The 22,807-nt window shown below is 35.0% G+C and overlaps 1 protein-coding gene across 4 annotated transcripts in view; it reads left to right on the top strand.

The window, feature by feature from the left end:
- HACE1 (HECT domain and ankyrin repeat containing E3 ubiquitin protein ligase 1) overlaps positions 1-22,807 on the top strand; it is a 108,232-nt gene that overhangs the window by 83,622 nt on the left and 1,803 nt on the right. For all 4 annotated transcript variants that reach the window (XM_077902948.1, XM_077902950.1, XM_077902949.1 and 1 more), the window contains 4 exons: positions 56-252; positions 6,012-6,143; positions 13,817-13,915; positions 14,194-14,264. In XM_077902948.1, coding sequence (XP_077759074.1) covers positions 56-252; positions 6,012-6,143; positions 13,817-13,915; positions 14,194-14,264 — 499 coding nt within the window. The remainder of the gene's footprint in view (positions 1-55; positions 253-6,011; positions 6,144-13,816; positions 13,916-14,193; positions 14,265-22,807) is intronic.

A 22,807-nucleotide genomic window follows, 5' to 3' on the forward strand; every position in this document is an offset into this window, starting at 1 on the left:
AACAAGGAAAGGCAGAAGCATTTAGACTCTAACTGCTCTATGTTTGCATTTTTAGGTATCCCTGTAAATTACCAAGATGTGGCATCCATTGATCCAGAATATGCCAAAAATTTGCAGTGGATTTTAGATAATGACATTAGTGATCTGGGTCTAGAACTAACCTTTTCTGTTGAAACTGATGTGTTTGGAGCAATGGAAGAGGTGCCTTTGAAACCTGGGGGTGGAAGTATTCTTGTGACACAAAATAACAAAGTGAGTATTCAAATATTTATCTTAGCCATTGTTTGTAACTTGGCCCTGATAGTTTGCTGATTACTCTAGCGTACTGACACTAGCTAGAAAAACTTTGCTGTTAAAAGAGTTTCATAACATTTTATAATAGATAAAATATTTAAATTAACTAAATCATCAAATATCAAACTTTGAGTTAGGAAGGATCATTTTACTATTGTGTTAGATAGCTTAGGCAGTTCCTGAAACAGCCTTAGAGCACAATTCAGTGGATATGTAAATTGGGCATCTCTTTTTTGAAAAAATTGATTAGAGATAGAAGTTTACATCAAGATCATCACATTCGTGATGTTTAAACATTTAATGCTTACTCAATAAGCAACCTGATTAATTTTTTAAATAAAAAATCTTTAGAAAAATACCTGCATCTTAAATTGATTGCTTGCTTTAAGATTGTTAACATATTCAGTTTACAAATAAAAATTTCAAACCATGTTTTTTAGAGATTTTGTTATTTTTTAACATCTGTTTCTTTCCTGAACTTTTTTGTTACTTTAGGCCTAGCTTTTTACTTCCTTGACTCTATAGGTATAAAGTTATAATGTCCCATTTGGAGCTCAACTTCAAAATCTGTAAGCATATTGAAGCTTAAATGAGTTGCCAAACTTGTTAGAACGAGAAAATCTGTGTAAGCTGATCTCCACATGGGGGAGTCATTTATTCCTAAATTTTATGGAAAGGCTTTGGGAATTATACAGGGAAAATTTTCATCCGAATAGATGAAAATACCTTTGTTTAAAAAGGAGTACATTAAATAAATACAAATGTTGTAGGCAGAAGAATGTATATCAGTTCCACATTTGAAACATAATGCTCTTTTAAATTTAATTTTGTATCTGTCAATTTGTTTAAAAATCTTAAAAAATAATAAAACTAAACTCTGGTGTCAGTTTTGAAAATGGCTGAATTACCAGAAACTGAACAATTTACATTTAAATAATATTTTCTTCTTTCTTTAAAAGTTTTGCTTTTACTTTTCACTTTCTTTTTTTATTCTTGACCAAAAGCTAGAATCATGGAACCATAAAATTTGAGTTAGAAGTGACAGGTTTTCTTACAACTTCAGTTCTATCTCCTAGAACTGAAGAGTAAGCTACATGAGTTTTAAGTGCTAATAACATTTTTACAGTGAATCATGAAGTTCATTCTGCCTGGGAGAGAAAGAAATAGGGGTGGGATAAGACAGGATTTCAGGGAATAGAGGAGATGGCATGGGAGTTGAATTATAGAGGAGAAGCATTAAATGGCCAAATAGGAGTAAGGGGGGAAAACAGAAATGTTCTGGGCTTATAGGAAGTTAAGGATGACAGAGCATGATGTGTTCAGGGAACCACAGGTATTTAAGAGTTGTAGATCTTAGCTTGGATTGCAAAATAAATGAGTGGTAAAAGATGAGGGGAGTAGTCAGGGGCCAAATTCTGAAAGTCAGGGGCCACAATTAAGAATTTGAAAATTATTCTGAAGACTATAGGGATGATTGCAGACATTATAGAGGCAAGTTTCATCAATGGATTCTGTTTCTTAAAAACACACAAAAACAAACTATGCTTGGAGTGTGAAGAATGAGTTGAAGTGGGGCAGTACTGGAGTCAGGGCAACTGATAGGTGGTTTTGGTATTGATGTGGGGATGCATGAGGATTTCATAGGACAATGGCAGGGGGGATGGAGAAAATGAGATAATTTCTTGCCTTTTTTGACATATCTGCTTATTTCTACAAAAGAAATCTGGTTATCCTTTGGAATTCTCAGTAGAGAAATTTTCAATGAGAACTCTTACATACTAGAGCAGTAATAAGTGGATAAACTCAAGAAAGAAGCTTTTATCACTAAAGGATATATATTCAAACAGTGAATTGAATTATGCCAACAGTAATGCCATTTAAACTGTTAATTATTAAAAAAATAACTATTCCAAACTGTTCTACAAATGTGGCCCAATTTTTTCCTCTGCTTAGAGGAGGGAAAAAAAGAACATCTTGTTTTCACTAGTAAAAGTTAACTTATTTAAGTAAATATGGTTTATTTAGCTGTCTTTCAAAAAACAAGATTTTCAGGGAAAAAAAACAGCTTAAAAATGTGTTTATTTTCAGGGCACTTGGGTGGCTCAGTTCATTAAGTGTCTGCCTTCGGCTTAGGTCATGATCTCAGGGCCCTGGAATTGAGCCTCGCATCAGGCTTTCTGCTCAGCTGAGAGCCTGCTTCTCCTTCTCCCTCTGCCTGCTGCTCCCCCTGCCTGCGTGCTCTCTCTCTGTCAAATAAATAAATAAAATGTAAAAAAAAAAAAAAAATGACTTTATTTTCAACATCACTGCCATTCCTCAGAAGAAGACATAATTTAGGTTCAAAGCCTGAAAAGAAGTTAAAATTTTAAGGAATATTTCTGAGAATTGATTATTATTTATTCCACATATGCAGAAGACTAGGAGATTATTAAAAATAATGTTTCTATAAATATGGACATATAATTTTACTGGAACATAATGTCCACAAGTTCAGTCTTCCTAATCTCAGTGTTATGTTTTTCGCTTAACAGTTTCTTTTTTGCTTATCTATTTTGTATCAGTTACCAGAGTCAGAGTTAAGCCAGAAAAAAGTTGCTAAGGCTCTTTTTTGTTGCTGTTGTTTCCATGCTGAGGCTTTCCAATTGAAAGCTTTCTATGTATTAATATACTTCACTAGTAAAAGTATTAAGATTCTTTAATATGATTAATTCTTCAATTTAATTCTTTGGCATCTGGTATTATTTTATGCCTTCAAAGAATAGACCATATATCTCAGGTGGGAGCAAATATGACTCCAGGATATGCCATCTGTTAGGGATAAAAAAAGATCCCCTATCCCCAAGTTATATCAATCTCTTATAATAACTTGAAAGAAAATGATAGTTTAGGTTTAATTGTGCAACTCTATGTGAACTGATTGTCATCTGTTTCCTTTGTGAACTGATTGTCATCTGTTTCCTTATTGAAGCATGTAAGATATTTGATGTAGTTATGCAGGAGCATAAAGTGTGGGGAGGTGAGTCACTTGGATTCATAGGTAGTGGGAATGTAGCCAGCATATTTCTGCACAGTATGAATTGTCATGCTGTTAGTGTGTAATAATAGTGGATGTTCATAGTAATATTGTATCATCAAGAAAGTGTTAATTTATGTTCCATTTGAGGATGTGTAATGTTTAAGGAAGGAGGAAAACAGTTGGATTTGTATTTTCTTCTGTTAAACACAGTTATCTTTCAGCTTTATGGAAAACTTTATTTTACTAAATATCTCAGTAGGATTTGTGATGGTTAGGATTTAATTATTTTTCTGAGAAATAATTTAGACCAAGATTCATCCACATTTAAATTAATATAACATGGAAACTAGTATTTGAAGGTGCTCATTTCCACAAATTGATATGCAATAACTATGAGTCAGAGTTACAGAAATAAATGTTGAAAATATTTAGAATATTAGAATAATATTTTATATTAGAACAGAAGGAAACATGTAAGGAATGATTAGTATACTCGTGGAAATTAATTTTTGAAAAAAGAATGTGTGAGGAAATAATAGGAATTAATTTATTGAAAACAGAATGTGTACTGATAAATACGAAATGCGGTGGCAAATTAAAATAGGTAAAGTATCTTGAGCAATTCACAAATCTTTTCTTTTTGAGAGAGAAAGTGCTTGTGCACATGTGTGGGGTTAGGGGAGGGGAGAGGGAGGGCAGAGGCAGAAGGAGAGAGAATCTTAAGCAGTCTTTATGCCCAATGAAGCTCCATCTCACACCCTGATATCATGACCTGAGCCAAAGTCAAGAGTCAGACACTTAACTGACTGAACCACACAGGCACCCCACAAATCTTTTACTTTTATGCTTCATGATTTAAGGTCTTAAACAATAATTATTGAATAGCACCATAAGATTCTAAGAACAAAACCTTCTGGAAAAAAGCTACTCTTGTTAAGGGAAAAGGGGGTCTGACCAGCGCCTTAAACATTAATGAATGAATGGAGCAGAAAAATTGTAGTAGTGTAGTCAGTTTAGTTAGAGCAGACATAAACTAAAAGGTAATGATGTGCTAATGTTGAAATCACTGCTCGTTATAATTTGAACAGTGCTATATATATTATTTCCTGGATGGGACCTGAAAAATCTAGTTTATGTTTCTGTTTGATTGGCACACAATTTTGTCTCCCTCTCTCTAGTAACGACCTAAATGTAGTAACTGATTAATTCCTATGCAGTAAAGAAAAGCTTTTGGATGGTAGGGCATGGGATTTGGGAGTGGGAGTAGACTGAATAGCAGAGATGACAGCTTTTCCTGTGCTAGATTGCACCAGGGGCCACATGGGGCTTGGGGAGAACTGTGGAGAATCTACCATGACACTTCTGTAGCTTTGACATGTATGGAGAATCCACAGCCAGCGGTTATATATAATTTGCTAGCTCAGTGGTTGTGGTTTTCCTTTCCCCCCTGGAGTATGTTTGGGGAGTGGGGTTGGACAGAGCATCAGATTAGTGCCAAATAAATAAAAGAAGGAACCTAAAACAGGCTTTCTTTACTCTCTTTAGAACATTCATACCTGCGAGGTGAGAACTATGTATGGTATATTTGCTTTTAAGTCACAAAGTTTCACTTAGATATAATTATAAAGTTATAACAATTGATAGAGTTGACTGATAGGTATGGTAATTGATCCTTGTCTGAGCCAAAATACATTCTTTATTTCCAGTTAAATTTTAAGTGACACTGTTTTCAGGAATGCTGTATTTTTTGTTTGTTTGTTTTTGGGGGGATGTATTTTAAAATGTGTAAAAATAATTTACCTTAATTCAGAATCAAATCGACTATGGTTAAACCACCCATGTTATCAAGTTCTGAGTATATATTACATGCACTTGTTGAATGTGTGCATTCCCTCAGATATTTGTTGAACATTTACAAAGTGGCAGCCACTTTTTTAGGAGCTGGGAATATATACTGGTAAACAAAACAGAGCCCCTGCCTGCAGAAAGATTATATTCTAATGAGATATTTCAGTCAGAGGCACCAGGAAGTATAGACACTGAGGTCTGAACAAGCTTATGTTTGGGGAGTAGAGAGAATGAACCAGGGGGAGAATGAAAAGAAATGAGATGAGAGAGCAAAGCAGAGGTTGGATCATTTACGGCCTTATAGGCTAGGAATGTGATTTGAATTTTACTCAAGTCACTATAGGGTTTTTGTTTGTTTTAGGGAGGAAGAGAGGTGACTGAACCGACTGAGCCACCCAGGTGCCCCTCGTAGTGTTTTGAGGAGTAATGTGATCTGAATTATATATAAAACATTACTTATATATTTTTAAAAATCACTTGGTGTTATGGAAGAAGCTGTATAGAGGGAAAAATGGAAACAGAGATACCACATGTTATAGTAATCCAGGTGAAGATGATGGCTTGGACCAAGGTGCTAGAAGTGGAAGTGGTGAGATTGAGAATGTTTTTTGGAGGTAGTTCTGATAGCACTCACTGATACAGCATATGAGAAAAATCATGGGTGATTGATTCCTAGGATTTTGGCCTAAGTAGTGTAGCTATTGGTAGATTATGGGTTTACTGTGGTTTATGAATAATGGTACCAAATTAATTCCAAACCTTCACCTCTTCAATGAGAAATGATTGTATCAACAGTATCTTTATGTATGTGAAATTGAAAAAAAAATCCTCACTTTTTTTTTTTTCTTAATAGGCGGAGTATGTCCAGCTTGTTACTGAACTTCGAATGACAAGAGCCATTCAACCTCAGATCAATGCTTTTTTACAGGGCTTTCATATGTTCATTCCGCCTTCCCTCATACAACTTTTTGATGAATATGAATTGGTAAGGAAAAACATCAGTTCTCTGTGGTTGCAAAACAACACAAGACTCCAGTTTCTGTAATTTACAAATAATTTTGGAGTACTACTATGAATGAAATCATATGTGATAAGACATTATAGTCTAATGTTTATGTTTAGAGACTTGTTACAAGATTTGTGAATGTGGTTCTCTTAAGCTTAATAACCAGAGTAACAATTCCTTAGTGTGAAGTGGGGTGAGGTGGTGATAAACAAAGATGAAACACATATGAAAGTATTTTACATGGGAGATATTGAAGGTCAGTCTTCTCAAAAGCAATATTCATATTACAGTTCACCCTTGAACAGCCTTGAACAGCACATGTATGTTTGAACTGTGTGGATTCAAACTTAAATGTGGATGTTTTACAGTATAATGCTATAGCTTCTTTTTCTTCCTTTTGATTTTCTTTACTTTTTAAAGATTTTATTTCATTGAGAGAGAGAGAAAGAGAATGCATGAGTTGGGAAGGAGCAGAGTGGGAGGGAGAAGGAGGAGGGGAAAGAATCTTACAGACTTGGCACCGAACATGTGTGAGGTTCCATCTCACAATCTTGAGATCATGACCTAAGCCAAATGAAGAGTCGGACACTCAACAGACTAAGGCCCCCAGATGCCCCTTCCTTTTGATTTTCTTAATACTATTTTCTTTTTTCTAGTTTCCTTATTCTAAGAATATGAAATGTAATACAAATAACAAAATATATATTTATTGTTTATGTTATCAGTAAGGCCTCTGGTCAACAGCAGGCTATTAACAGTTAAGTTTTAGGGGACTTCAGATGTTACACATGGATTTTGACTTCATGGGGTCAGAGTTCAAAAAAGAACTCGTAGGAATTTTTTTATTAGATCATATGAGGTATAAAATAATAACTTCTTATCATTCTGAATAGAATAATTAGTTTTTATTGTATTTGTTTAATTTCTCTGGCTTCTTATTTTACCATATATATCATTTTATCATTTTCCATTTTAAATCTATATGGAGTCCTCTCTTTGCCAGCCTCCAGTTTCTAATAAATGTTTGTATTGCTCTTTTAATTTGCTTGCTTTTTACTGTGACCTAACAGGATTTCTAATTTTATATGATTTATGTTTGTATTTTCCCTCATATCCTTTTTCTCTCATTATTGATAATAAATTATTTTCAAACTCTTTGAGTTGTCTAACTCCTTACTAATATGTAGTATTTTAAATAGAATATAGCTATTTTTTATTTAAAAATTATAATTTGGAATAGTAAATTTTAGAGCAATGGAAAAGTATCCTTTGTTTTTTATTATTCCCATAAAGTAGTTTTACCCTATGCCTTTCACTTTACTGTATGAATAAGTACATTGATTTATACCTTTTAATTTTACATATGTGCCAGTATTTTTAGTTTATCACTCATAGTATATCTTAGTATAGTAGTGAATGGAATTTACTAGTTAATTTTGAAGCCCATTGTGACTTAGTTTCATTAAATGTCAGTTTTGAGGGTTTTTTTTTTGTTTGCATTTTTAGGTTTAAGATTAATGGTTTTGTTTAGTATATAGACTGGTCTAGTTTTTGCATAGCAATAAGTTACTTTTAGCACTTAGAAATGGAGGAATATTTAGGAACTATTATTAAACATGACTGAAATGACTTTTTCTGTACTGTACTTACTAAATTCGCCTTGTAAAGTTCAGAACAGAATTTTACATTATTTTCTGGACCTGTGTATATAAAACAAATAGCAACAAAGTAAATAATTGACGAAAACTTTGCCTCCTAATTTACTGATACTTCTAAATTTTACGAAACTTATTATTGATTTACAGTGTATGTAGAGAAAAGTATACGCATCAGAAAAGTTTGATGAATTTTTACAAACTGAATACAACCATAAAATCACCCAGATCAAGAAACAAAAATCCTAGCACCCCAGATGTCCAATCCTGTCCTCCTCATCACTATCCCTCTTCTTGGGGAACCACTCTTCTGACCTTTTTTTCCCATTAACATTATTATTTTTAAATTTATTTAAATTCAATTAATTAACATATGGTGTATTGTTAGTTTCAGAGGTAGAGTTCAGTGATTCATCAGTCTTATATTTGTTTTTTAAAGATTTTGTTTATATTTTAGAGAGAGCATGAGTAGGGAGAGGGGTGGAGGCAGAGGGAGAGAAAGAATCTCCAGCTGACTCCCTGCTGAGCACTGAGCCCAGTGTGGGGCACCATCTCAGGACCCTGAGATCATGACCTGATCCGAGTCTAATGCTTAACCAACTGAGCCACCTAGGTGCCCCATTCTGACTTCTAAAAATATCTTAGATTAGGTTTCTGGTTTTTTAACTTAATGTAAATGGAATAATAACCTAGAACATATCTGACTTCTTTAGTTCAACCTTTTGTGAAAACTGTGCGTATTGTTGCATGAAGTTGTAATTTGTTCATTTTTATTGCATTCTAGTATTTCATTTGTGTGTGTGTGTGTGGAGAAGTCTATTCTACTCTTGATTGAACATTTGGCGGGTATTTTTCAGCTTTGAGTTATTTGAAATACTACTATTTCAAACACTCTAGTACATGCCTGTAGGAGGATATATGTATACATTCTTGAAGTGGAATTACTGGGACATAAGGTGTGCATTTATTCTATTATAGTAGATATTTGCAAATAGCTCAAGTGGTGTGTCAGGTTACATTCCCACCAATAAGTATGAGAGTTCTGGGTATTCCATATCTTCAGTAACACTTGATACTTTCTGTCTTTTTCACTTTTACCATTTTTGTGGTTCATGTCCCAGTGACCAATGAGTTTGAGTGCATTTATGTGTTCATTGGCCACCGGTATTCTTTTTTTTTTTTTTTTTAAAGTGTTTGCTCAAGTAACTTGTACATTCTTCTATGGTTTTCTGGTTTTTTGTTACTGATTTATAAGATTCTTTATAGGAGTCTTTGTTATCTATATTGTGAATATCTTGTACGCTGGTGTCTTTTAGTGAATAGAAGTTTTTAGTTTTAACACAGTTCAACATTTATCGCTTGCTTTTTCTTTTTTTTTTTTAATGGATGGAGCTTTTTTTTTCTTCTTTTTTTATGTTTAAGAACCTGTTTCTTATTCCAAGGTCATGAAGTTGTTTTCCCGTATTTTCTTCTAAAAGCTTTATTCCTTTATCTTTCATATGTAGGTCTGCTATTGTTAAGTTTTCAATTGTGATTTTATATTAGAAGTAAAGTCAGGATTCTTCATCTGTCTTAGACTCTGGCTTTACTATGTTGAGCTGATTTCAGATGGAGGGATTATTTGGGAAGAGCAGTGTTGTCAGCATGATCCTGATTTATGCAGTGATGAAAATTATTATTAAAAACATAGGATGGAACTGGAGGGTATTATGCTGAGTGAAGTGTCAATCGGAGAAGGACAAACATTGTATGTTCTCATTGTATTCTCTCATTCTTTGGGGAATATAAATAATAGTGAAAGGGAATATAAGGGAAGGGAGAAGAAATGTGTGGGAAATACCAGAAAGGGAGACAGAACATAAAGACTCCTAACTCTGGGAGGGATCCCTGGGTGGTGCAGTGGTATGGCGCCTGCCTTTGGCCCAGGGCGCGATCCTGGAGACCCGGGATCGAATCCTACGTCGGGCTCCCGGTGCATGGAGCCTGCTTCTCCCTCTGCCTGTGTCTCTGCCTCTCTCTCTCTCTGTGACTATCATAAATAAATAAATAAAAATTAAAAAAAAAAAAAAAAAGAACTGCTTTAAGACTCCTAACTCTGGGAAACGAACTAGGGGTAGTGGAAGGGGAGGAGGGCGGGGGGGTGGAGGTGAATGGGTGACGGGCACTGAGGGGGGCACTTGACGGGATGAGCACTGGGTGTTATTCTGTATGTTGGTAAGTTGAACACCAATAAAAAATAAATTTATTATAAAAAAAATTTAAAAAATAAAAAATAAAAGGACCTTTTATATACAGTGTCAAAAAAGAAAAACAAAAAAACAGAATTTGGGCAGCCCGAGTGGCTCAGCGGTTTAGTGCCTGCCTTCGGCCTGGGATGTGATCCTGGAGTCCCAGAATCGAGTCCCACATTGGGCTCCCTGCATGGAGCCTGCTTCTCCCTTTGCCTGTGTCTCTGCCTCTCTCTCTCTCTGTATCTCTCATGAATAAATAAAATCTTTTAAAAAATAAAATTAATAAAAATAAATAAGTAAAAACGTAGTATTTGCCAGGCACTTCATATGTATTCACTTTTAAAATTTCCACAACAAAAAAAAATTAAAAATAAAAAAATAAAAAATAAATAAAATTTCCACAACAGACCTCTGACATAAGTATTATTATTCCCAATTTATAGATGAGGAAAACCAATCCAAAGAAGGTACAGAACTTCCTTCTATTCATACAGTATGTGTTAGCGCCACACTGGGAACCCATGGTCTGTGACCTAGAGTCCACTCTGTCTTCATCAATATATCAAACTGTCTTTCAAAAGCATGAGTTATAAATGGGACCTGGATGACTTTATGTCTTTCCTAGGAAAGGGCTATGCTAGACTGGGATAGGAAACCTTTTAAAAAGTTGGCATAGACATCTACAGTAAATATGTGGTACCTGAATATTAACACATTGAGCCATATGAATTCTAGGTAAGCTATTGGCTATGAACATTTGCATGACTCCATCTCTGGCCATTCATATAGGATATATATGTTATACCCATTTCCAGTAGAAAAATTCATTTATTTTGTCATATTTTTTAAAACTAAATTATTGATTAGACTTGAAATCTTCTTGCTGTATGTTCTTTTTATTGTGGAATTTCCATTTCATCTACTTGTTTTTAATCACTGTAATAACTTTTTTTGCCCAGGTGTTAAGTGGGATAATAAAGATCTTTCATCCTCTTCACAAAAGTCATAATAATATATTAATGAAATGCTTCAACTTTCCTGAGAGAATATATTCTCAGTCATTTTGATTCATAATTATTAATAATGAAAGCATACTTAATATTATTAAAAGCTTATATTCAGTCTAGAAGGGAAGAGGACTAAACTCTCATGGCTTATAAGAAATGTGTAAAATTCATCCCTGCTCCCTTTTGGCAGATCTGTATCAGGGTCTTGCCGGGGAACAGAATTTCCCCAGATTGTTCAAATAGAAACTTAACAAAGGGGCTATTACAGAAGTGTGACGGTGTTAAGAATCACAAGAGTATGGGGAGACATCCAGAGACTAGCAACAGTGGAAAGCTTTATCATCCCTAGAATTGAAGAGACAGGTGGAGAAATTACATTAGTCCCACCTTATCAAGAGGGAATCTGTTCCAATACCCCCAGTGGATGCCTGGAACCACGGATAGTACCGAATCTTGTATATACTATGTTTTTTCCTAAATATACATACTTAGGGTAAGGTTTAATTTATAAATTAGGCATAGTAAGAGATTAACAACTAATAGTAATATAATAACTAATAATATTTATAACAATAATATAACAATATACTATACTAAAAGTTACATGAATGTGGTCTCTCTCAAAATGTCTTGTTATGTGGTACTTTAGTTCTTGTGACGATGTTAGATAAAATGTCTATGTGATGAGATGAAGTGAGGTGAATGATGTAGGCATCATGACTTAGCATTAGGCTACTATTGACTTTCTGACAATATGTTAGAAGGAGGATCACCTGCTTCTGGACCACAGTTGACTGTGGTAACTGAGACCACAGAAAGCGAAATTGTGGATAAAAGTAGGGGCCTTCCTATTGTATTGCGAGGACCCTCTGAGAGCCTGATGCACCAATGAGGGGCATCCTGGTAGTAGCCGTGGTTGAGGATACATGGTTACTACAAAGATGTGCTGACGCAAGGTGGAAATAAAAAATATCCTCACCTCAATAGGCCTGCCTGTTTCCCAGTGATGGAGCCCAGCCTAAAGCTGATGGGCAAGAAGAGCCAGTCAGTCTATAGGAATTGGTCTCCTGGGGTACAGAAAAGTACAAAGAATGGTGGAGAATGTATTTAGATTGCTAAAATGGAGACTAATCAGAATATCCATCTAGGAAAAGTATTTTATAATACTGTGGAAAGAAGGAACAGAACACACCCTAGACCAGCCATTCTCAAACTTTTTGGTTTTAGGACACCCTTACAACAAAGTTTTTATCTATGTGGGTTATATTACCTGATATTTACTGTATTTGAAACTTAAAAAAACTGCTAAATATTTTCTTAACATAAAAATAACAAACCATTATATATTTACATAAGTAACATTTAAAAATTGAAAATTGGGATCCCTGGGTGGCTAAGCGGTTTAGCGCCTGCCTTTGGCCCAGGGCGTGATCCTGGAGACCCGGGATCGAATCCCACGTTGGGTTCCCGGTGCATGGAGCCTGCTTCTCCCTCTGCCTGTGTCTCTGCCTCTCTCTCTCTCTCTCTCTCTCTCTCTGTGTGACTATCATAAATAAATAAAAATTTAAAAAAATAAAAAATAAAAAAAATTGAAAATTGCCGTTTCTAGAATCAAGGTAAAAATAGTGGGAAGAGTGACATTGTTTTACATTTCTGTAGGTTTATTTAATATCTGGTTAATAGAAGGCAACTAGGTTCTCATATCTGCTGTTGCATGTAATCACTTAAAATATGTTGTTTGCTTGAACTTTATGAAGAAAATCCAGACTCAGATATGTTGGAAAAGGGAGAACCTTGTAGACTCTGAATAGATCTTAGAAACCCCCCAAGAGCTGTCACATCTCACTTCTTATTAGGTTTCATTAATTTTCTTCAGAGCACACCTCTATACTAGTCAGGTGTATGTTATGAGTAGTTGTTGTAGTAGTTAAACACATTGTATCTACGTCTGTGACAACAAACTTAGCTGTTCTGGCTTGTTAGTACTTAGTTGAGTGTGGTGTATATTCATTCTCTTATTTGACCATGTAAACACATCCAACTGTGAGGTAAGGGCTCATTGAGACATCTGGACAAGCTCCTTCCATGTTCTCTTTCCTCTTGGAAAACATATGGTAAATATTTTTTGACATTCTTAATTTTGTTTTTATTTATTTCATTAATATTTTCATGTAAAGAAAGGTGACTACCAAAAGTCATTAGGAAAATGCATTTTTTTTTCTTACACTGCAGAATGTTGGCTTTAAAGGATCCAAATCATTCCAAAATAGATTTCTTCAAGGCCCTGAATATGTTCTTTTTTTTTAAATCACTTTTTATTACATTACCTGTTTTTATTATATTGCTCCTTTTTCCTAGTGATTAGAGTTTTTTCAATGATCTTTTCCTTTGCTTAAGCCAGGACTTACTCAGGTCTTTGTTGTCACTTTTATGTTGAGCCTATGGTCTCTTTAGAATTTAACAAATTCATAAAATTATTGGAAATGTAAACTTGTTGCATATGTTTGTGTATTTGTCTCATATGTTTTAATGAAATTTTATCAATGTGAAGGCATTGCCACATCTCAGCAATATTTGAGATTATCATTATGAAGAGTTCTCTCCCATGGAGTACTTGTTATTGATGACATGCAGAAACTATCACAAAAATAAATCATTTTTACATGGGATTAGTTTCTAATTAAGGCAAATTTACTATTTAAATGTAATTTTTTTTTTCCCAGTGAAGATTAATGAAATACTTTACCTCTTCCCCAAAGGAGCTACTGCTTTCTGGCATGCCAGAAATTGATGTGAGCGATTGGATAAGAAATACAGAATACACAAGTGGCTATGAAAGAGAAGATCCAGTTATTCAGGTAAAATCTCTCTAGAGTTGAGAATGAAGTTAAGTTTGCTACTTAATTTTATAAGCTTTTCAGCACTATTGGATGAAAACCTACATTAATTAACAAAGTAAAATTTTTCCCTAAACTTTTCTCCTGGGAATATTGCATCTGAAAACTTTGTATGAAAGCATTTTTGATAAATGAGTTTCATAGAATAAAATATGCTTTATGAATATTACATATTCTCGGGTATTAACAAGTCTACAATTGCACTGAAATATGAGTTAAGTTTTTTTTGTTGTTGTTAGTGGTTCTGGGAAGTTGTGGAAGGCATTACTCCAGAGGAGAGAGTTCTTCTCTTGCAGTTTGTTACTGGCAGGTAAGAAGTATTTTTATGCTAATGTGGAGGGAGATTAATGTGTTGCAGTTTTAATGGCTTAAATAGTCAAAATGCATTATTACTTTGAATTGTCAGTTTCTACCTCCTTTTCCATTTTTTTAGGTTATTAAGGGTTTATTTAGCCATTAAAGATAAACATATGGTAGTGCTAAATAAATATTTAATGTATAAAAAATAAACTATTTCAATCAGGACAATCAGCAGTACAATGCAATCAGCAATACAAAATACAATATATACTGTATTTTGTAATTTGATAATCTTTTCATTGTGTAGGTAAGTCAGAGATAGTGCCAAATTTTTAATATTTTTAGGTTGCTGGACAATACACACATACACACACATGACATATATAATATCCATACTCAGCAGTTTTTCCTCCAATTGTTACCATTTTTTTTAAAGACTTTATTTATTTATTTATTAATTTATTAATTAATTAATTTATTTATTTGAGAGAGAAGCATGGGTGGGGGGAAGCCTGGAGGGAGAGGAAATGAATCCCAAACAGATTCTCTGCTGAGTGAGGAGGCTTGATCCCATAACCCTGAGATCATGACCTGAGTTAAAACCAAGAGTCAGAAGATTAACTGACTGAGCCACCCAGGCGTTTCTCTTGCCAGATTTTAAAGTCTCAAGATGCATGACCTAAAATATAATTTGTGATACCACATGTCTTTGGAAAGTCTACTTTTGGGGCAGCCTGGGTGGCTCAGCGGTTTAGTACCGACTGCTGGATACCCGGGATCGAGTCCCATGTCGAGCTCCCTGCATGGAGCTTGCTTCTCCCTCTGCCTGTGTCTCTGCCTCTCTCTCTCTCTCTGTCTCTCATGAATAAATAAATAAAATCTTTTTTGGAAGTCTACTTTTAGGCTGATTAAAGCTTTAGAAAACTAGATGATTTTTAACCTCCTTTAACTTTCTGAAAGATTTTTTAAAAAATCTAATTTTCATTCTTAGTATCTTACAGTTTCATCTGTGCTGTTCTCTTTATGGGACTCATAGTTCCTTTGTTCCACTATAAATGTACCTCATTATTCTAGTAAAGTTGGAACATACATGAAATTAGAACAAATAAGGAATACCACTCCCTGCTAGCAAAACTACTATAAGTAATTTGATGTATTCACTTCTGTATTTTTTCTGTTTATTTTAAAAACATAATTGTGAGCATATGTCTCTATAAAATATATATAATATATATATGTAATTTAAAGTCCACTATTTCCTTATTTTAATAGTAGCCCCATAACCATTATAGAAAATTTGGAAGATGAAGAATATAGATAAAATAAAATGAAAATCCATTAAGTAATTAGATATAATAGTTTAACATTTGCTTTATTTTCTAAGTCCATTAACTATGGAGTTAGAAAAATACTTGAAGTCACACTGTACTACACTATACCTCTAATTTTTTTTAACTTAAATTCAATTTGCCAACATACAGTATAACACCTAGTGCTCATTCCATCAACTGCCCTCCTCAGTGCCTGTTACCCAGCTCCTCATCCCCCACCCACCTCCCCTTCACTCTTAAATCTCATTTTGAACAATAAATAAAACATGAATAATCATTCAGGGTACCTGACTGACTCAGGAAAGCCTGAGACTCTGTATCTTAGGGTTGTAAATTGGGGCACCCCTCTGGGTATAGAGATAACTTAAAAATAAAATCTTAAAAAAAGAGAGAATATGAATATTCACAGATCATAGAATAAAGATAAAAAGAAAACCTTGTTTTAGTCTTGTGTTTTGGTTTTTTTGGCTTCTTAATGCCAAGAAATACCCAGAGATTTGAATAATTTAATGAAAAGACTTAAAAATTATATATTCCATGTAGGAGGGTTAGACAATTTCTTTTTTTTATTTTTAAAGATTTACTTATTTATTTGAGAGAGAGAGCAAGAGTGCAAGAGTAGGGGGAGGGAGAGGCAGACTCCCTGTTGAGCAGTGAGCCTGGTGCCATATGGGGCTCAACCCCAGGATGCTGGGATCATGACCTGAGCCGAAGGCAGATGCTTAACCCACTGAGCAACCTAGATGCCCCAGGGTTAGACAATTTCCTTTTTTTTTTTTTTAAAGATTTTATTTTTTTATTCATAGAGACAGAGAGGCAGAGACACAGGCAGAGGGAGAAGCAGGCATCATACAGAGAGCCTGATGTGGGACTCGATCCAGGGTCTCCAGGATCACGCCCTGGGCTGCAGGCAGCGCTAAACCGCTGCGCCACCGGGGTTGCCCGGGTTAGACAATTTCAATTTTTTTTAAATTTTTATTTATGATAGTCACACAGAGAGAGAAAGAAAGAGAGGCAGAGACATAAGCAGAGGGAGAAGCAGGCTCCATGCACCGGGAGCCCGACATGGGATTCGATCCCGGGTCTCCAGGATCACGCCCTGGGCCAAAGGCAGGCGCCAAACCGCTGCACCACCCAGGGATCCCGACAATTTCAATAAAAAAAAAAAATCACTTCTAATATCAGTGTCTCAGAATTTTCCCGACATACCTAAACTTTTACTTTTACTTTTTTTTTTTTTATTAAAAGATTTTATTTATTTATTCATGAGAGAGAAAGGGAGGCAGGGACACAGGCAGAGGGAGAAGCAGGCTCCATGCAGGGAGCCCGATGTGGGACTCGATCCCAGGTCTCCAGGATCACACCCTGGGTCGAAGGCAGCACTAAACCACTGAACCACCCAGGCTGCCCTACCTTTTTTTTTGTTTTGTTTTGTTTTTTTAAGTTTTATTTAAGTAATATCTACACCCTACTTGGGGTTCTAACTCACAACTGCACATTAAGAGTTGCATGTTCGGGGATCCCTGGGTGGCGCAGCAGTTTGACGCCTGCCTTTGGCCCAGGGCGCGATCCTGGAGACCCGGGATCGAATCCCACGTCGGGCTCCCGGTGCATGGAGCCTGCTTCTCCCTCTGCCTGTGTCTCTCTCTCTCTCTCTCTCTCTCTCTGGGACTATCATAAATTAAAAAAAAAAAAAAAAAAAAAAAAGAGTTGCATGCTCTTCCAACCTAGCCAGCCGAGTGCCCCATAGATTTTAGTTTTTAAAAACACCATTCCCCTTTTATAGCTTTTAATTTAGCAGTATATTATTAAAAATTGTTCCATTTATAGATCTAATCTTTTTCATGGCTGCTTATTCTTCAGTTTATGGACCTCTCTTAATTAGTACTGTCCTTCTTTGCTAAATTTTCCTGTTTATAAATAATGCTGAACAAATAAGGAATTCTTGTACTTATACACTTGTGGGCCAGTTTGATTATTTATATAGAAAAAATTCTTAGAAGGGAAATTTTTGGATACAAAAGTATGTAAATTTTTATAACCTGATATATATTGTTCATTTACCCTTTTAGAAAGGTCTCAGTATTCATATCAACAGGGAGTCTGGGGTCTGATTCCTTTTACTCTGTCAATTACTAGATGTAGTAATTTCTATTTTCATCTAATTTTTTATTTATATAATTTTTATGTAAATTGCTGGTCTTAATTTGAATGCATTATTCTATTGTAATTCATTTATTTATTTATGAAACATCTGTTTATTTGGGAGTGGGTTGTGGAGAGGGAGAAGAAGGAGGAGAGAATCCTAAGCAGACTCCCAGTTTGATCTCACAACCCCAAGATCATGACATGAGCTGAAATCAAGAGTCAGATACTTAACTGACTAAGCCACCGAGGCTCCCCTATCGTCATTTTTAAAAAATTCAATTCTAAATGTTGTTTATGTGGGATATTAATTCTATAGGTACTTTTCCTAGTTTATCATTTGCCTTTTAAGTTCATTAAGTTAAATATACAGATTTCCATGTAATTTAAAATATACATGTATAAAATTGAAGTGATTAATTTTGTAAGTTGATATCAGTACTTTGTGGTTTTTAGAAATCCTTCCCCATTCTCTCAAGGTTTTTTTTTTTTTTTTTTAAATTTTTTTATTTATTTATGATAGTCACAGAGAGAGAGAGAGGCAGAGACACAGGCAGAGGGAGAAGCAGGCTCCATGCACCGGGAGCCTGACGTGGGATTCGATCCCGGGTCTCCAGGATCGCGCCCTGGGCCAAAGGCAGGCGCCAAACCGCTGCGCCACCCAGGGATCCCTCTCTCAAGGTTTTATAAATATATATATATATTTGTATACAATATATACAAATATATTGTATACAAATATATATATTTGCATTTTTCTGTAGTTTCTTTTAATTCCTATTTTTACATTCCAATTTTTAAGCCATCTGGATTTTATTTTGGTTTATGTATTGAGGTATAGAGCTCTTACTATTTTTCTAAATGATAATATCTAAACACCATTCAGTGGATTATTATATCCACCCCACCCCTCACTGCCACCATGATTTGGTTGGTATAAGTCTTTAAATTGCAGATAACAATTACAATTACTCAAGTTCTCTGGTACTAAAAATGTCTGTTAAGTTGCTGCTCTTGTAGAATGAAAAACTCTTATATTAGTAATACAGAGTGTGTCTCCCAAGTCAATCGTATAGTCCTTGTTAGCAGTACTGAAAAGAATTGCACTGTTTATTATTTAACTGGTCATGAAGTATAGCCTGTGAATCCATTTAAACCAAGGTGAATGATGTGAGTAAAAATAGAAGCCAAGGAAGCTGAGGGGAACAACACAGAGCTAAGCTTCAACACCATGCTGAAGAAGCCACCATTCAATACAGTCTACAGAGTCCTTGTTTTGAATTCAGACTAAGTTTTAAGCTTTTTTAAACCTTAACTTTCATTTAGTATAGGCATAGAGTTTGCCATTCTAAGCTTAGTATTTTTTTATTCAACCCTTTCTGGAAAATTCTGATTATTTGTTTATATTTAGATGTTAAAATATCTTTTTCTATTATCCATAGTTTAGTGCAAACTTACTAAAAAGTCAAATGTGTTCCAATTATTAGATCCAAGAGAATCAGTGCAAAAAAATGTAATTTTTAAGTTTTTTTTAAAGTATTTTTATGGTGTGACATTATTTTGTTGGTCTATCAGTCTCTGTTAATTAAATGATTTACTCTGTTTTGTCCTTAACCCTTAAGAATAATGAAAATCAGACTTGATTTGTGTATAAAATTTCTATTTTATATGCATGTCGTTTATAGTAACTGTAATTTTACATTATATAATCCAAGTGTCATAATATCCAACCAAAGACCATTTCATTTATTTTTCTCACACATGCTAAAGCTTGATGAGCCGTCTTAGCGTAAGATTCACTGCTTATTCATGTATTAGAGCATGGTCATATTTGTAGTTTAGAAGAAGAGTAGTTGGGCAGCCCGGGTAGCTCAGTGGTTTAGTGCCGCCTTGGGCCCAGGGCCTGATCCTGGAGACCCAGGATCGAGTCCCACATCGGGCTCCCTGTGTGGAGCCTGCTTCTCCCTTTGCTTCTGTCTCTGCCTCCCTCTCTCTCTGTGTCTCTCATGAGTAAATAAATAAAATCTTTAAAAAAAAATTTTAGAAGAAGAGTAAAGTTTCAGGGATTGCTAGTGAATATCAGTTTACAGTATAATTTTAGTTTAGATCTTAAAATTGGGAAACCTTCTGATTTTTAACCTTATTTTTAAAAATTTAGTACACAAAAAACCTTAGATCAGTCATTCTGATATTGAAATACTGTGTATTAATTTGTGTAAGAAACAGTGTCAAGTCTCATTTTCTCACCTTACCATGATAAAATAGTGTACTTTTAAATTCTACCTTTGCAGGAAGTTGAGAACAGCTTGGCTTTTTATCCCTTTTCATTTTTGGTTGCCTTTATTAAAGTTTTAGGCAAAGGTTAATATGCATAGACTAGTGTTGAATTTTATTTCAGTTTACCGACATGTCCAGGTCTTCTTTAGCTATTCTTTTGCCCTATGTAGGAATTGCTCATGCATGAATGTTTATTAACAAGACTTTTTTTAATAGTCACTTGGATTTCCAAGGTAATCTCAGGCATTTCATCAGTAAAGCATTTAATAGCAACCAAATGACTTCCCAGTGATAAAAGAAAACTGCTGTTTTTAGAGATTTATTTATATTGGATTGTTATTATTCCTCCTGTGAACGTATACATACCATTTATGAGTTTAAACAGAAAATCTGGGGATCCCTGGGTGGCTCAGTGGTTTAGTGCCTGCCTTCGGCCCAGGGTGTGATCCTGGGGTTCCGGGATCAAGTCCTGCATCAGGCTCCCCACATGGAGCCTGCTTCTCCCTCTGCCTGTGTCTCTGCCTCTCTCTCTGTGTCTCTCACGAGTAAATAAAATCTTGTAAAAAATAAACAGAATCATGGTGCATATTTCCACAGTTTTTATGTATATGTGGCAGAAAATAAATACCATTTTTAAGTACAGTTCTGTGATACTAAGTACATGCACATTGTTGTGCAACTATCCAACTCCCAAACGTTTTTATCTTCTTCTGCTGAAACTGTCAACCAACTAAACATTAACTCTTCATACCCCTTCCCTCCAGTTCTGGGCAACCATAATTCTATTTTCTGTCTCTATGAATTTGACTACTCTACATACTTCATATAAATGGAACCATACATCATTTGTCATTTTGTGACTGGCTTATTTCACTCAGAATAATGTCCTCAAGGTTCATCCACATTGTAGGATATGTCAGAATTTCCTTCCTTTTGAAGGCTAAATAATATTCCAATGTATACATATATACCACTTTTGCTTATTCCTTCATCAGTGGATGATCACTTCAGTTGCTTCGTGAATGAATAATGCTGCTATGACTTTTGGCTTTTGTGAATAATGCTGCTATGACTATGGATGTACAAATCACCTTTTTTAGTTTCTATTTTCAATTCTTTGGGCTATATATATAATTCTATGTTAATTTTTTGAGAAACAGCCATATTGTTTTCCATAGCTGGTGTAAATTTTACATTCCCACCAGCAGTGTATAAGCATTCCAATTTCTGCATATCCTTTCCAGTACTTATTTTTTGTTGTGTGTTTTTTAAAATTTTTGTGTTTTTCTTTAAAATGATCATCTGAAGGGTGCCCCAGTGGCTTAGTCAGTTAAGTATCTGACTCTTGATATTTGGCTCAGGTCATGTTCTCAAGATTGTGAGATTGAGCCCCATGTCGGGCTCCATGCTCAGTATGGAGGTTGCTTGAGAATTCTCTCTCTCTCACCCTTTGCCCCTTCCCCTGCACACACACACACTCTCTCTAAAATATTATCTCCCTTTGCCCCTTCCCCTGTACACACACACACACTCTCTCTCTCTCTCTCTCTCTAAAATACATACATACATACATACATACATATATATTTTTTTAATTTTAAAAGAAGATCCTCCTAATGTGTATGAAATGGTATTTGTGGGTTGGGTTTATATTTTCCTAATACTAGTAATGTTGATTGAGCATCTTTTCATATACTTAAAAGCCATTTGTGTATCTTCTTTGGTGAAATGTCTATTTGGGTCCTTTCCCTATTTTTAAATGGGTTTTGTTGTTTTTCATTGAGTTGGAGAAGTTCTGTTTATTTTCTGGATATCAATTCTTATCAGACTTATGACTTGAAAATATTTTCTCCTATTACATGGGCTGCCTTCTCACTCTGTTGATGGTATCTTTTGGTGCACAAGTTTTTTTTTTTTTAAAGATTTTATTTATTTATTCATGAGAGACACACAGAATGTCTCTCATGAAAGAGAGGCAGAGACACACAGGCAGAGGGAGAAGCAGGCCTCATGCAGGGAGCCTGACCTGGGACTCCATCCCAGGTCTCCAGGATCACGCCCCGGGCTGAAGGTGGCGCTGATATTATGGGGTCTTTGGAACAGAAATGTAAAGGATATTCTAGTTTTCCCACTGTGAAAAACAAAATAAAAAACAAAAACCCTTTGACCTATTGGGGAGGAAAAATTTTTCTTTACACTTCAAAGTTACTCTGCTTGGTGTAAGAATTAAATTGACATGGATAGATTAATAGGAAGAAAATCAATTTAATTCATATGTTTTGGAGCTCATAGAAATATGAGTCTCAGAGAAGTGACCAAAGTAGGCAGGCTTGACACTTTTTAGACAAAAAGACAATGCATCTTTGAGGAATTGAGAAGACAAAGAAGTTTGTGCTTGGGGAAGTATATTGTTAAAGAAGTGATGAGGTTTGTTTCTGCGGCTATCTCAGCCCTGAATCCGTCTCTAGTCATAGCATGTTTCTTCACCTCCAGGAACAGTAAGAGTACCTTTCACGTGGGAGCTTTATTTCCTGCTTTCAGGGAGACAGGAAGATTAAAGTGTCCTTTTTTCACTGGTTGTTGTTAAGTAACTTTAATTTAAAATAATCAGTATGCAAAAAAAAAAAAATATTAGTACGCCTAAGTGGCATATTTAGGGATGGCCTACCCTGAACCCTATCAAACCCTAGATACTTAGATATTTTTTCACAAATTGAAAAATCATTTGGATTATGTGTAACAGACTTTCTGTGGCTTGAATTAATCAAGCAAACATTCATGTATTCAGCAAATATCTAAT

This window comes from Canis aureus, chromosome 7 (assembly GCF_053574225.1).
Source record: "Canis aureus isolate CA01 chromosome 7, VMU_Caureus_v.1.0, whole genome shotgun sequence".
Taxonomy (NCBI): Eukaryota; Metazoa; Chordata; class Mammalia; order Carnivora; family Canidae; genus Canis; species Canis aureus.